Consider the following 16,380-nt stretch of genomic DNA (forward strand, 5'->3'; position numbering starts at 1 on the left):
TTTGTTTTTTTATAGAGGAATCTTTCAAACTCAAAATTCAGGAAGGTCCCTTATTGCCTTGCAGAAGTTTTGGGATATCAGCTAATTAGCATCTCATACTATTCCAGTTCAAAAGATTGATATATCTGTAGCTTCACACATTGTTAAACAACTTGTGTGTAAAACATATTCCAAAGGAGTCATTGCTTTACATCAGGGGTTCCTAGACTTCAGCTGTTGTTGGACTACAACTCCCATCATCCCTAGTTAGCAGGACGAGTGATCAGGGATGATGGGAATTATAGTCCAAAACCAGCTTGAGGCCCAAGTTTGGGAAACACTGGTTTACATGTACGCAGCACAGCATTGAGACGCAGCAGTATTAATGTGTATTCTCCACTATTTATAGAACACTCAGTTTGAGAAGGCCCTAGGATTCAGTTCATCTATGTGCAGGAGCAAACCTTAATGCTGGAGTCCCATGTGACTTAATCCATAGATAAAATATAATGGAATATCTAGCATGCAAATGCGAAAGCCTGTTCAAGCATGACGCTAGGAAAAAAATAAAAGTCATCTTTCTTAGTCCTCATGCAGTCAATACGGAAACATGGGAGGGAGGACAGAATTCTGAGATGGAATTGACCTCATCATTCCAGGAAAACTTTGTTTTACTTACCGCTGCTCCACCACTTTTGGCCGTTGATCACATAGCTGTCTCCATCTCTCTCGAGGCTGCATTCCATATTGGTGGCATCACTCGAAGCGACACCAGGTTCTGTTCAAACAAAATACCAATCATGGTTTACTGCAGCTGGAGTAATTGAAAACAGAATTTAACTTGCCCATTTTATCACCAAGCAGAGGTGATAGAAGCAGCATCAGTGGTCTGCAAGGAGAAAAGGCAGTCCGTCTGTCCCCACCACCCTCAGCAAATGATGTGTCTATTTATGTGGTTCTATTATGTTGGGAAGGTAAATGGCGTTTCTGTGCGCTGCTCTGGTTTCACCAAAAGCAGCTTAGTCATGCTGGCCACATGACCCGGAAAAAACTGTCTGCAGAAGCGGACAAATGCCAGCTCCCTCGGCCTGTAAAGTGAGATGAGCGCCGCAACCCCAGAGTCGTTCGTGACTGGACTTAATTGTCAGGGGTCCCTTTACCTTTTTATTATGTTGCTTAATGTTCCCCTATGGGACACGGGTGGCACTGTGGGTTAAACCACAGAGCCTAGGACTTGCCGATCAGAAGGTCGGCAGTTCGAATCCCCACAACGGGGTGAGCTCCCATTGCTCGGTCCCTGCTCCTGCCAACCTAGCAGTTCGAAAGCCCGTCAAAGTGCAAGTAGATAAATAGGTACCGCTCCAGTGGGAAGGTAAACGGCGTTTCCGTGCACTGCTCTTGTTCGCCACAAGCGGCTTAGTCATGCTGGCCACATGACCCAGAAGCTGTATGCCAGCTCCCTCGGCCAATAAAGCGAGATGAGCGCCGCAACCCCAGAGTCTGTCACGACTGGACCTAATGGTCAGGGGTCCCTTTACCTTTAATGTTCCCCTAGTTGTTTTAAAGCACTTCTGGGGACCACACAGACTGGTTGGCATTTTTCCTGATCTCTCTTGATTGGTTTGGGAAGTGGCCTTACTATTGATTTTGCTAAAGATTTTAGATCAGCGGTGGCGAATCTTTTAGAGACCGAGTGCTCAAACTGCAACCCAAAACCCACTTATTTCTCGCAAAGTGCCAACCCAAAGTGCCCTGAGTTGTTGAACTTCTTTGCGGGGGGGGGGGGGGTTGCACACTGTTGTTGAGCTTTCATTGGGGGGAATGTCCAGGTTTGCTGAGCTTTTTGGGGGGAGGCAGTCGCCAAACTAATACAGAGGAAGCCAATCGACAACAGGCAATAATCTCCCACCCAATCGCCGCAGACAATCTCCGGCTCACACAAGCAAAACATAAACCATTTCTGGCTCGCAGTGGCATGGGGGCTGAGGAACTCTAGTGAGAGTTTCCTACACACAGTGGTCGGGGGCGGGGCGGCTGCCCACTTTGCCAACCCCCAGCAACAGTGCAGATGGACCGATGGCGCATGTGCCCACAGAGAGGGCTCCAAGTGCCCACTCTGGCACACATGCCATAGGTTTGCCACCACTGTCTTAGACTGTTTCTAAGTTAATCTAAGGAGAATGTCAAAGAGCTCAAATATATATGTAGACGTATATTTATTAGCTGAGAATTCTTATCAATGTGCAATTCTATGTGATGTAGAAAGATGAACAGTGATGAGAAGGACAGGGAATATTTTAAACCTGGTTTAAGCTCTATTTGTTTTATTATTGCAATGTTTCTTACAGGTTATTGAATTTCACACTTATACAGTGGTACCTCGGGTTACATACGCTTCAGGTTACAGACTCCGCTAACCCAGAAATAGTGCTTCAGGTTAAGAACTTTGCTGCAGGATAAGAACAGAAATCATGCTCCGGTGGCGCAGCGGCAGCAGGAGGCCCCATTAGCTAAAGTGGTGCTTTAGGTTAAGAACAGTTTCAGGTTAAATACGAACCTCCGGAAGGAATTAAGTACTTAACCCGAGGTACCACTGTATAACAAAACATATATACATCTCAAATTATTTTTAAAAAGTATAAAAATAAGACAAACATTCAAAAAATAATAATTGGAGCAGATATAAATTATAAAGAAAATATATTCCTGGAAAAATACTACAGAGGAACTGTTGTGGACTATCACTACTAAAACCATTATATTTCTCTGTATGTACAGTGGTGCCCCGCAAGACGAACACCTCGCAAGACGGAAAACCCGCTAGACGAAAGGGTTTTCCGTTTTGGAGGCGCTTCGCAAAACAAATTTCCCTATGGGCTTGCTTCGCAAGACGAAATGTCTTGCGAGTTCCTGCAGGTTTTCCCCCCTTTCCCCCCCTTTCCCTAAGCCGCTAAGCCGCTTATCAGCTGATCCGCTAAAAGCCGCTAAACCGCTAATAGCGCTAGTCCGCTAAGCTGTCAATGGGCTTGCTTTGCAAGACGAAAAAACCGCTATACGAAGAGCCTCACGGAACAGATTAATTTCGTCTTGCGAGGCACCACTGTAATACAAATGTAAGAGGTCACCACGCAGTCCCTATTGGAGGATTTTTGTAGCACTGTATCACAATCCTTAGTTTTTAGGAGGAGAAGAAGAAACTATTACCTGTCATGCAGAAGCAAGAACTTATTTTCCCTTCTAGGAGAGGCTCCAGCCATTGTTTCTTTTGTTCTTGGGTCCCATACATGTGCAGGACCTCCATGTTTCCTGTGTCTGGGGGGAGACAAACAGAAAAGACGCTGTTGCGGTTCCCGCTCCATCAGACACACAGTAATCACTGCATAGAGGCAAGGATGGGAAACCTCGGGCCCAGGAGCCAGATGCAACACCTCAGGACTCATTATCCAGCCCCCAGGACAACTCCCAAGGTCACGTCTGTCACCAGCCCTGCTTTGCACCCTCCTTGAGTGGTTTTTGCCTGGCTGGAATGTGCCCCTCAACTCTGAAAATGCGTCTACCTTCCTAGATGTAGGATGGAGAGGGGTGTGGAAATGGTGTCTGTAGGAACCAGTCAATGGTCTAATGCACATTTGTCTCTGGCATGCGGTCCCTCAAGAGAAAGCGTGGCACTTGAGCTGAGAAAGGTTCCCCGTGAGGTACTAGGATAGCCCAGTTGGTTAGAGCATGAGACTCTTAATCTCAAGGTCATGGGTTCGATTCCCGCGTTTGGCATTGCAGCGGGTTGGACTAGAAAACCCTAAAGGTCTCTTCCAACTCTACAGTTCTGTGATTCCACGATCCCTGTATGAGTGTCATAACAATTCACTGACCTGGGGCGTGGCAGTTGAACACGTTGGGCGCAAAGAAGCACTTCCCGGTCTCTTCTGCTATTAAGGCATAGTCCAGCTGGCCAAGACCACTAACCCCTGGCAGGAAAAGGTTCCAGAGACCCTCTGCCTTGGCCCTTTCCTGATGAGAGAAGTAAGGGGGATCAGCCAAGCCATGGTGGCACTGAACGACCATTCTAATACTTTAGCTAGAAGGGAGATATATAATATTTAAACATAATAAAATAAATAATTTAAGAGCTGGGATGCTTACAGTATTTGGGGAAATATATGTATTTTAATATAATCCCAATAAAATAAATGCCAATCTGATTGACAGCACTCAGAAAACACCAAGCCAAATTATTGGTTCTGGCATTGCCATAAACAGCTTCACTTATTCTCTCTCTCTCTCTATTTCTTTCTTTCTCTTTCTTTTTCTTTTCTTTCTTTTTCTTTTCCTTCCTTCCTTCCTTCCTTTTTTAAAAAAATGATATTTATTCAAATTTTAAAGGTTACAAAGAGAAACAAAAAAAAGAAAACAATACATAAAAACAAGTCACATCAAAGAAAAAAGAAAAAAGAAAAACAGATTAAAAAATAAATAAATACATACAATAAAAAAACACAAATCAAACCTTTACATAACTTTCTTTCTTTAGCTTATTTCCTTGACCTCCTCACACCTCCCCTCTATGTATTCTAGTTCAGTTAAATATTTCAGCAAATCCTTCATCCTTGTTTTTATCCTAATAATTTATCTTAATATACTGTAATTTTAAATTCTCTTCTTTCACCAATTAACCATCCATTTTTACTTTATTTAATCTTATTTCTCATTAAAACTAATATATTTGAACTTGATCTCTTAAGACATTTCCCCTAGGGTCATAAAAATTTCATTCCACGATTTTTCCATTAGAATTTTTTTTAAAAAAATCTCCATATATACACTTCAAATTCCCAATTTTCTTCCACCGTCTCCCCTACCCGGTCTCGGCCCCTGCCGCCAGTTCCATCAACCTCCAACAGTCCATCAACCTGGAGATCTTCCTTCCTTCATTCCTTCCTCTCTCTCTCTCTCTCTCTCTCTCACACACACACACTCTATCTCACTCTCTCTCATATACACACCAGTTCTTAAACTCTGGTTCCAACCAACCTAATTCCATTAAGGAAATCTAAATGAGTCAGAGCATCTTACTCCTGACTAGGTGTCTTAGTGTGAAATTATTATTTTTTCCCTCTTGGTTATAGAAACAGAAGACTAAAAACTACACATTGCAAAGATTTCTGTCTTTCCACAGTGTTATTCAGCAAAACATCTATGATTAACGGCCCAGAGTTTAAGCCTGTGAAACTGCAGAAGAAATTTGGCCCAGGCTTGCCTGCAGTTGAAATCAATTGACCTAAAGTGCTTTAAAGCAAAAGCGTCGCCGTTTTATCAGGCCTGTGGATCAGGGTGATAAACTACTCTTTCTCTTCAAAACTTTACCTGCCATTTTAATTGGAATAAGATCCCCAAACATCAGACAAGCTATTCTTCAAGTGACATTTGCACAGCTACAGGTAATTCCTTCCATTATTAACACCACAAAAGTGAATAAAATTCAAGCACCTTCAGTCTCTCAATCACGGGAGGCTTTTTCCATACGTCTGGGGAATTTTTATTTCTGGCGTAATACTCCACCATTTCCTAGGAAAATAAAATACATCAATAGAGAACACACAACAGCCAATAAAGCCACGTCAGTGCATTTTCCCCCCTCAGTACATTTCACTAGATTGCTACTTATTCTGCTTTTCATATGGTTTGTGAGTAATTGGAGGGAAGAGTCATAAAGACACAGAATTGTGAACGTGAGCACCTGAAGTCCAATAGACTGGATGAATAGCGAAGCAATATTCCCCTCACACATCTACGGTAAATGACATTATGACTTTCAGAAAACATCCCAGTACAATAGGGAATTTTTAATTGTTTGACGTTTTATTCTGCTTTTAATATTTTGTTGGGAGCCACCCAGAGTGGGTGGGACAGCCCAGTCAGATGGGCATCATATAAATAATGAAATAATACAGTGGTACCTCGGGTTACGAACTTAATTCATGCCGGAGGTCCGTTCTTGACCTGAAACTGTTCTTAACCTGAGGCGCGCTTTCGCTAATGGGGCCTCTCACTGCTGCTGCGGCGCACAATTTCCGTTCTCATCCTGGGGCAAAGTTCTCAAGCTGAGGTACTACTTCTGGGTTAGCGGAGTTTGTAACCCAAAGCGTTTGTAACCCGAAGCGTTTGTAACCCGAGGTACCACTGTAATATAAAAGGACTCCTGTAATGCCATTACAGTGGTACCTCAGGTTATATACACTTCAGGTTGCATACACTTCAGGTTACAGAGTCCGCTAACCCAGAAATAGTACCTCAGGTTAAGAACTTTGCTTCAGGATGAGAACAGAAATTGTGTTCCGGTGGCGCGGCGGCAGCAGGAGGCCCCATTAGCTAAAATAGTGCTTCAGGTTAAGAACCGTTTCAGGTTAAGAACGGACCTCTGGAACGAATTAAGTACTTAACCCGAGGTACCACTGTATGTCTAGAGTGTAATTTACCTAACTGTACCATTGGACCTTAGAAAGGCCCACCACTATTTTCTGTCCTGGGGCCCCTGCAGTAGATGGCTGGGTCTGAAAGCTATCCACCATTAAAATTTCCCACAATGCCAAGGGTCAATGTTTTGTTTGGGGTGGGCTTAAAATGGCAGGCATTTCGCAGCTGCCCGGTTTAGAAAACAGATGCTGCTGCTGCTGCTGCTGCTGCTGCAAGCCCCTGGGGTGAGGACACCAACCCAGGAGGTGAGTTTCCAGGCCACATTTTGTTATGAGGCAACTCAGGCTTGCAGTTGGTCCTGGTGGCCAGAGATTAGAAAAGTTGCACCAGCTAAAATCCCCTCTCTGTAGAGGCACCAACTTCTCTTTTTTATATATATATATAAATATTTATTAAGGTTTTTTTTTATAAAAGAAATGCACAGATAATAAACAACATTGGTTATATCGTAACATAATTTCATAACTTCTTTGGACTTCCTCACGTCTTCTGCTCCCACTTATATCGTTGGAAAGTTTTTCAAGCAAATTATCAACTTGTTTGCAATCTTATATCCAATCATTTAAATATAATCTAACAATTCTCCAAAAGGTTTATGTTTTCCTTAATCTGACTTATCATCAAATTCCAATCTAATTTAGTGGTGGCCAGTTATTTATGATCAAGCATCCTTCTTAACATTCAACCAAATTACAATATTTTTGTAAATAAGTCTTAAATTTCTTCCAATCTTCTTCAATCCTTTCTTCTCCCAGGTCTCGGATTCTGCCAGTCATCTCCGCCAGTTGCATATAGTCTATCAGCTGCATCTGCCACTCTTCCGAGGCACCAACTTCTCAAGATTATTGAGGAGGCCTCGTCTTGACACCATGCGCACCCAATGTCGCACAACATCCCGATGTTGCAAGCATGGCATTGTGATGTACCACGGGGCAGTGTCAAATGCCCTCTGAAAATTGATGGGGCTCACCCACTAATAAAAAAACATTGGGGGGGAGTGTGTGTGAAAGTGCCTCGGCTCCCAGGATCTGGCACCTATGCCTCTGTGTAAAACTATGAATGATACAGGAGTCCTAATAACCTTTGCATGGGATCACCTCTGCCTTCTGGCACTGAAGGAGGAACTAGACCTGACAGCAGGGAGGGCAAAGCTGTACTGGACTTGAACTCTCATCATCTCTGCTCATAGCCATGTTGTTTGATGGAAGCTGAAGTCTAACGACAGATGGAGAGCAGCAGATTCCCCATCTCTGCTAGATAACTGCTAAATAACTAAATCTGTGTCTTACTTTGACAACCACAAATCAGTACAGTGGTACCTTGGGTTACATACTCTTCAGGTTACAGACTCTGCTAACCCAGAAATATTACCTCAGGTTAAGAACTTTGCTTCAGGATGAGAACAGAAATCGGCAGCAGCAGCGGGAGGCCCCATTAGCTAAAGTGGTGCTTCAGGTTAAGAACAGTTTCAAGTTAAGTACGGACCTCCGGAACGAATTAAGTACTTAACCCGAGGTACCACTGTACTGTTGAATCATATACTAGAGAAATCTTAATAAACCAGGGCAAAATTCAGCCACATTTCTGTTCCTAATCAATGATTAGGCTCTCAATCTGTTCCTGATTAGTACCAGTGTTCTGAATATGCTATATCATATGTCTCACCATTTCAGCCGGAAAAACATATTTCTTCATGAAATCCTTCACCGTTTTAAGCACTTCTTTGCCCTCTTTAGACTGGTGGAATAATTCTCCTGTGCTACAGGGCTGGCTCTCAGTGGCAAAAGATGTTCTAGAAGAAAAACCCAGATGGGACAGTAATGGCATTTTTCTTCAGGTACATAGCCTTAAAGCAGAAACAAATTCATCTCCCTGACTCCTCATGCAATACCCCACACTACAACCTCAACTGCTTTGGAGTGAACTCGTTGCCATTTAAAAAAATATATATTCTGAATAAACCATTCTTACTTTTTTGATACCAGTAATCCAGTTTCCGCCAAAGGTTTCACCATACTGCCAAACTTGTGGCTGTTTTCTGCAACGGAATTTCCCTGAAGGTATCTGGCGTAGATGCCCTAAGGAACATATAAACAAAAGTATGTGTGATTTGGCTTTTTATTTCATTCAAGAACCCACTTGCTAAAACAATATGTCATGTAGAAATTGTGAAATCAAACAACACTTAGTACTGCACAGCCAAACAATTCTGCCTCTGAAACAACTGACAAAATATAAAATTTGGAGAGCTGTTGTTTGTTACTAGCTAAAGTAATATATAATGACCTTTGTTATTTTATTTTGAAATAATTTTTATTAAAGGTTTTCTTGAATTACAAAAGAACTGCAAGGTCTCTCTCTCTCTTGTTACGTTCAGTGTAAGACAATGTTGTTGATGTTCCAGAGCTGTTTATTTTTTAAAAAAGTTGGGGTGTTGAGGACATTGACACAAACCCACTGCAGGGCGGCTAAAATCCAGCTCCTGTGGGCTATGGAAAACTAAATATGAAGTAAGGTAAAGGGACCCCTGACCATTAGGTCCAGTCGTGGCCAACTCTGGGGTTGCGGCGCTCATCTCGCTTTATTGGTCGAGGGAGCCAGTGTACAGCTTCCGGGTAATGTGGCCAGCATGACTAAGCCACCTCTGGCAAACCAGAGCAGCGCACAGAAACGCCGTTTACCTTCCCTCTGGAGCGGTATCTATTTATCTACTTGCACTTTGACGTGCTTTCGAACTGCTAGGTTGGCAGGAGCAGGGACTGAGCAACGGGAGCTCACACCGTTGCGGGGATTTGAACCACCGACCTTCTGATCAGCAAGTCCTAGGCTCTGTAGTTTAACCCACAGCGCCACCCGCGTCCCTAAATATGAAGTATGGTAGTAGTAATAATCTCAACTAGCCCCGCAAAATCTCATAGCTGGATCTGCCAGTGTTTAAGGTGAGCCAAAAACAGGACTGGTTCCCCGCTGCCACCCAGTTATTAAATTTTGTGTTCATGTGAATGTTAAGGGGCATTTGAATGGCATGACTGACACATGCCTGAGACATATCTAGGAAATATGCACATCAAAGTAACGCTCAGTTTCTTGTTGAACTTCAAAAAACTTCACTAATATTATGTAGGAGTATGGCTTGCAGTATTTCTCCCTGAAACTTAAAATATGTTTAAAATGGGTAAGATATATTTATAGCCACAACTATTACCTGCATTATTGAAGCCACTTTAAAATACGAGAGTGCAAGGAAGAAATTCAGGTTGGGCACAGCAGGGCTGATACCTCTGCAGCGACAGTACGTCGCGATCACTTCTTCAGCCGAAGGAATTCCTAGGAAATTGATACGGAATAATGTGAAAACTTGGCTTGGTGTGCCAGTTACACACGGTTGTTGTTGTCTTAATTGTATGCAACAGGGGTATAAATAGATATACAGTCATACCTCGGGTTACAAACGCTTTGGGTTGCGCGATTTCGGATTGCGCACCACATCGAACATAGAACAGAACGGGTTACTTCCAGGTTTCGACACATGTGCAGGCGCAGAAGTGCTAGATTGCGCTTTGCGCATGCGCAGAAGACCCAAAGCACAACTCGCGCATGCACAGATGCGGCACTGCTGGTTGCGAACGCTGTGGGTTGCGAACGTGCTTCCCGCACGGATCACGTTCGCAACCCGAGCGTCCACTGTACTAGTACTGCATCTATTTTCTCATGCAGCAATATAGCCATCAGATCATAGAACCTTAGATAGATAGAGCTGGAAGGAATGACAAGGGTCATCTAGATCAAGCCCCTGCAAAGCAAGACTCTTCTGCCTAACATGGGGCTCGAACCCACAACCCTGAGATTAAGAGTCTCATGCTGTACCAACTGAGATAACTAACAGGTTGTATCCAATGCAGTGCTTATGTGAGAATGCTCCCACATCTCATAAGCATACACTGAGCTGTTGTTGCCTACCAGTCACATGGAGCTGGCAGTTAGTAATAATGCCCCACAGATAAACCTTTCTTAAAAAAAACTTTGGTGGGGGTGGCGGGTGGGAAAAAGAGAGAGGAGCAATGGAGATAATCCCACTTCCTCAGGCTGTGTGTTGTTGCCTGCCAGTCACGTGGAGCTGGCAGCAGGAACTTCCTTTACCCTACTGAGTTTCTAATACAAAAAAAAAGTGTGTTTGTGAAAAGGTGTGTGTGTCCATATGAACTTATTCTGTGGTTTATTACTAGATCATGGTGTATGCAAGGTAAGTGGTATAACCTAATATGACAAGAGGTACCCCATCATGAATTTTTGTGCCCCTGATACCAGTCCGATCCCAGCCTCAGCTCCTGAAAGGCATCCAGGCATATCTTGAGTTCCTCACACAAATTTTATTGCATAAAGGTCAGCATGTGCAAATTTAGTTGCCAAGTACAATCTATCCACCCCCCGAATGGAGATAATGTTAGGAGATAATTTGAAGGCAGGGAGCAGACAAAAGACAACCAGCTCAGTTCCACTTCACTAGGATGGTAGTCTTTCAAACCCTTAATTTGCAAGATGGAAATGGGCAGGAACTCCGGTGGAAAGACAATATCTACTACAGTGGTACCTCTGGATGCGAACGGGATCCGTTCCGGAGCCCCGTTTGCATCCTGAAGCGAATCTAAGTCACGACTGCACGTCTGCGCATGCGCGGGTCGTGTTTCACCGCTTCCGCGCATGCGTGTGATGTCATTTTGAGCGTCTGCGCATGCGGCGAAAACCGGAAGTAAGGCGTTCCGTTACTTCCGGGTCGCTGCGGAGCGCAATCCAAAAATGCTTAACCTGAAGCGTATTCATCCCGAGGTGGTGTTGTTGTTTAGTCGTTTAGTCGTGTCCGACTCTTTGTGACCCCATGGACCAGAGCACGCCAGGCACTTCTGTCTTCCACTGCCTCCCGCAGTTTGGTCAATCCCAAGGTATGACTGTACAGTGGTGCCTTGCAAGACGAAAAGAATCCGTTCCGCGAGTCTCTCCGTCTAGCGTTTTTTTGGTCTTGCGAAGCAAGCCCATTGACGGCTTAGCGAATTGGCGCTATTAGCACTATTAGCGGCTTTTAGCGGCTTATCGGATAAGCGGCTTAGAAAAAGGGGGGGGAGGGGAAAAAACCCGCAGGAACTCGCAAGACATTTTCGTCTTGCGAAGCAAGCTCATAGGAAATTCGTTTTGCGAAGCACCTCCAAAACGGAAAACTCTTTTGTCTAGCGAGTTTTCCGTCTTGCGAGGCATTCGTCTTGCGGGGCAACACTGTATAATAATTCCTCATCCCAAAGCCATTTCTCTTCTCCATGAAGGAAGTGATATAATAAAGGAACCCTAAAATTTGTAGTCAGTGGCTCTCATCGCTCTAGCGAGGACCTTCGTTCAGCTCACTGGTCCCCAAAGGTTGGTGACCCCCCAATACATAGGCACAGAACATATAAAGAAAGATGAGTGGATACCTGCAATATTGTTTATATACTGGAAATTCACCATTTGCAAATGTTTGAGGGATCTGGGCCAAAACCAGAGAGAAACAGTGTAAGCGAAGTCTGCCAGAGGATGCCCTATAGTTGAAAGTTCCCAGTCCAGCACTGCCACAACACGGGCCTGGAAAGAGAGGAATACAGGAGGGAAAACCAGTGGCAATAGTGAAAAGGTTTAGATCAACATTTATCAACCTGGTGCCCTCCAGGTGTTGTTGGATTGCAGCAAAGCTGGCTGGGGCTGAGTTGTAGTCCAACAACATCTGGAGGGCACCAGTTCTGCAAGGGCTGGATTAGGCCAACAGTCCCCAACTACTGACTCCAGTGTACACACAAGGCTCTAGACACAAACATTTTCTTCCTCGAGTTGCAGTAATCTAACGAACATCTTTGCTGGACTTATGCGGCTCTCCCTGGTCTTGAAATAAGCATGAGATCCCAGAGAGACTGTTCTAGGACTGGAGGAATAACCTCAATGAAGTGAGCACAGGCGGGTATAAAGGGACCATTAACACCAGTCCATCTGCAGTGCCCTGCTTCCATTCTTTCAACTTCTGAGAAGCTTGCTTTTATTACATCGGCAGCCACTCCAAAATATTGATGCAGAATTTACATACAAGCATTTATATCTATCATGTAAAACAAGACCATCTAACCATGTTCCACTGGCTGCATCCTGCCCCCAAGAAGGTTTTTTGTGACCCCCCCTCCCCTTGTCATTTTTTTAAAAGAATCATAGAATTGTAGAGTTAGAAAGGACCCTGAAGATCATCTAATCCAACCCCTGCAATTTAGGAGGATAGAACCCTCAACCTTGGTGTTACCAGCTCTAAAGAGTCACTTAAAAAAAATAATGACTGGCTCTATGGGTCTCTCACTATGATTCCATGATGCCGGGAGCCACCCCAATATTTGTCTCGATGTTAAGGGATTTAGAAAATGGCAAAACCATGCAATTATTATGCAGTTAAAACTGTGGTTTGCAATCTTGGTTTGCCTGTAAACTGCAGTTTGCATATACCACTGTTTGCCCAGTATCAAGGCAAAAGCAAATGAGGGTTTGCCACTAAATTGAAAGTGATGGGGGGGGGGAGAGAGAGAATCACAAAGCATGCAAGCACAGGGCTCATTCTGATTGCACCCAATATTTTCTGGCATTGTATCAAGCCTCCACCCACACGTGTCCAATAATTGCTTTGGAATGGACTACTGCAATGCGCTCTATGTGGGGCTACCTTTGAAGGTGACCCGGCAACTACAACTACCGTAATCCAGAATGCGGCAGCTAGATTGGTAACTGGGAGCGGCCGCCGAGACCACATAACACCGGTCTTGAAAGTCCTACATTGGCTCCCTGTACGTATCCGAGCACAATTCAAAGTGTTGGTGCTGACCTTTAAAGCCCAAAATGGCCTCGGCTCAGTATACCTGAAGGAGCATCTCCACCCCCATTGTTCTGCCAGACACTGAGGTCCAGCGGCGAGGGCCTTCTGGCGGTTCCCTCGCTGTGAGAAGCCAAGTTACAAGGAACCAGGCAGAGGGCCTTCTCAGTAGTGGCACCCGCCCTGTGGAATGCCCTCCCACCAGATGTCAAAGAGAAAAACAACTACCAGACTTTTAGAAGACATCCGAAGGCAGCCCTGTTTAGGGAAGCTTTTAATGTTTAATAGACTATTGCATTTTAATATTCTGTTGGAAGCCGCCCAGAGTGGCTGGGGAAACCCAGCCAGATGGGCAGGGTATAAATAAATTATTTATTATTATTATTATTATTATTATTATTATTATTATTATTATTATTACATTGCATAAGGATATTACTGTGTTGCAATGGAAGGTTGAGGAAAACCTCTCAGAACTAGAGGTATAGTGGTGCCCCGCAAGACGAATGCCTCGCAAGACGGAAAACTCGCTAGACGAAAGAGTTTTCCGTTTTGGAGGTGCTTCGCAAAATAAATTTCCTATGGGCTTGCTTCGCAAGACGAAAATGTCTTGCGAGTTCCTGCGGGTTTTCCCCCCTTTCCCCCCTTTTTCTAAGCCGCTAAGCCACTTATCCGCTTATCCGATAAGCCGCTAAAAGCCGCTAATAGCGCTAATCCGCTAAGCCGTCAATGGGCTTGCTTCGCAAGACGAAAAAACTGCTAGACGAAGAGAATCGCGGAACGGATTCTTTTCATCTTGTGAGGCACCACTGTACAGCCTAGTAGGCAAGGGCCAGGTCCACTGGAAGAAGCAAGAATTGGGGAGAAAAACCCACCACCTTTGTATCAGTGCCCTGTATCACATGCTGCTACTTCACTGGACTAGTATTTTGTGGAAAGAAATTGAACTTAAGGGGACGATTGCAGAGCAAAGCCTAAACTGGCTATCGTTATGGTCATGAAACCGAAGCGGAGGTTTGGACTTTATTCTACAAGTGTTGCATCATTTGTTGCTTGCACAAAAAGGGCTCAACTTTCACTCACAAAAGAGGTGGCACAGAGATGCAGGAGGGAAGTTTTAGAGGGCTCTTTTTAGAATGATCCCTCCCACAAGGTAGTTATGTAACTATGTGAATTTATTTACAGGGTTAATGCCCAACTGGTTTTCTCAGCTCGGTTCAAACCATGAGGAAGATACGCCTAGAGGTTACAGCTCCACTGCCCAGATTTTTAATTTCTCCCCTCATTCTGAAGCATTTTACTTCACACTGTCCTTTTCCCTGACATTCTGGCACAACATGTCATTCAGAAGAAGTCAGGAAAGCTTTCCAAGAATGGTGGTCAATTCGTATCACTACTGGCTCCATTCAGTATTACAACATCTCTATGTACTCTGTCTCTGAAGTCTATTATTCTATTAGGAATATAAAATATAATTCAGTGTTCCTTTCTAAATCTAAAGACATTTGGGTATCTAATGGAGCAGTAAGAGGCCTCCTTCAGCGAGGAACATTGTTATCAATGTCCTTTCTCATAATTGTCTACTTGTCACGATAAAAACAAGTAAATGATTAAAAACACTAACAACAAAACAATACCCCTCCTTTCCCACAGACACATTTAAAAGGCTGTAGAATATTAATCAGCCCAAGGCCTAGTTGAAGAGGAACGTTTTCATTATATATATTTTAGGCTCTACGCAAACTTCCCTGGGGAGAGCATTCCACAAACTGGGAGCCACTACAGAGAAGGCCCTTCAGACCTCGCATGCAGAAGGCACACAAATAAGGGCCTCGGATTATGAACACAGAGTCTGGGACAGTTTATATGGGGAGGGGTTGTCCTTCAAGTCCCTTTTTTATGTAATATGGTAAAGGAGTGATCCATGAGGGTACTGGCATCAAATTGATTCAAACCTATGGAATAAATAAATTTGAGGCACGACAAAAAGGATTATGCAGACATACTCTTAGAGAATTGGAAACCAATTGCACAAGTCACCCTCAGCACCATCCAATCTTTGGGTGGAAATGTGCCTCCTTCTAACAGACTCCTTTATTCTTGTATCATTTACAAAGCATTCCATAGCCTTACCTTTCTTTCTTTCTTTCTTTCATTCATTCATTCATTCCAATCCCTTTCCAGAGTGGCCACTGGTGACAAATTTAAACAAATTGCACCTAACCAATAGAGCAGTGTCATCCGTGTCTCACTTCTGATGACACACAAAAGTATTTGGACATCTTCCCCAGAGGCAGAAAAAGCAATATCTTACGAAGCACACAGAAATAAGAGGGACTACTTTTATCTCAGGGCTCTAGTACTGAAAATGCTACAAGTCTAACTGAAACCGTATGCACGATACCTCTGTTGGGTGAAATATGATGTTGTCTAATCGAAAATCTCCATGGACCAACTTTTCTTCCGTATCGCCAGCAGGCAGGTTGCTGGTTAACCATTCAGCTAATTCATCCATAGCTGGGATGTCTGCATGAGCAGCTGCTTGATACTGTCGTCTCCAAGTTGATACCTGAAAACAAAATCAGTAAGGGACGGGGGGGGGGGATATATGTTAGACTGAGGCCCAACTGAAGGCAAAATGTTATGGTTGTGATCAAAAAATAAATTGCTTAAGCTCAGACAAAAGGTTTGTGCTAGCGGACTTCTCCATTTCTTTTTTAGTATTCTATCACAATATTGCTTTCAAAAGCAGATTGCTATGGTTGCAGAGTTTTTTGGATCCTAGTCCAGGAGTTCCCAAAATGTGGTTCATGGACTTCATTAAGGCAGTGCGCAGTATGTCTATGGATTTGTGATTGAATCCATCACAATCAATTTTTAGAGAATTTTTATTGCTTCTTTCATTTCCCGTATTATATTTAATTGTATTTGTTATAGGATAAAATGCAATTTATAAGAAACCAATGAAGCAAAAAAAACAAAAAAACCTTTAAAAATCATGCAGCATCAAGCAGAGTGAATGACAATTGCTGCAACAGGAAGAAAAATCATTAAGTGGTCAG

The 16,380-nt window shown here is 43.6% G+C and overlaps 2 protein-coding genes across 3 annotated transcripts in view; both read right to left on the bottom strand.

The window, feature by feature from the left end:
- NPHP3 (nephrocystin 3) overlaps positions 1-16,380 on the bottom strand; it is a 235,347-nt gene that overhangs the window by 147,702 nt on the left and 71,265 nt on the right. The window lies entirely within an intron of this gene.
- The window catches only part of ACAD11 (acyl-CoA dehydrogenase family member 11), a 44,326-nt gene that overhangs the window by 16,871 nt on the left and 11,075 nt on the right, over positions 1-16,380 (bottom strand). The window contains exons 5-13 of the mRNA XM_081882052.1: positions 15,723-15,887; positions 11,913-12,060; positions 9,656-9,777; positions 8,422-8,528; positions 8,116-8,242; positions 5,464-5,541; positions 3,849-3,987; positions 3,184-3,291; positions 659-757 (exon numbers count right to left, since the gene is read on the bottom strand). Coding sequence (XP_081738178.1) covers positions 659-757; positions 3,184-3,291; positions 3,849-3,987; positions 5,464-5,541; positions 8,116-8,242; positions 8,422-8,528; positions 9,656-9,777; positions 11,913-12,060; positions 15,723-15,887 — 1,093 coding nt within the window. The remainder of the gene's footprint in view (positions 1-658; positions 758-3,183; positions 3,292-3,848; positions 3,988-5,463; positions 5,542-8,115; positions 8,243-8,421; positions 8,529-9,655; positions 9,778-11,912; positions 12,061-15,722; positions 15,888-16,380) is intronic.

The sequence above is a fragment of the Podarcis erhardii genome (assembly GCF_964252035.2).
Source record: "Podarcis erhardii genome assembly, chromosome: 12".
Lineage (NCBI taxonomy): Eukaryota > Metazoa > Chordata > Lepidosauria > Squamata > Lacertidae > Podarcis > Podarcis erhardii.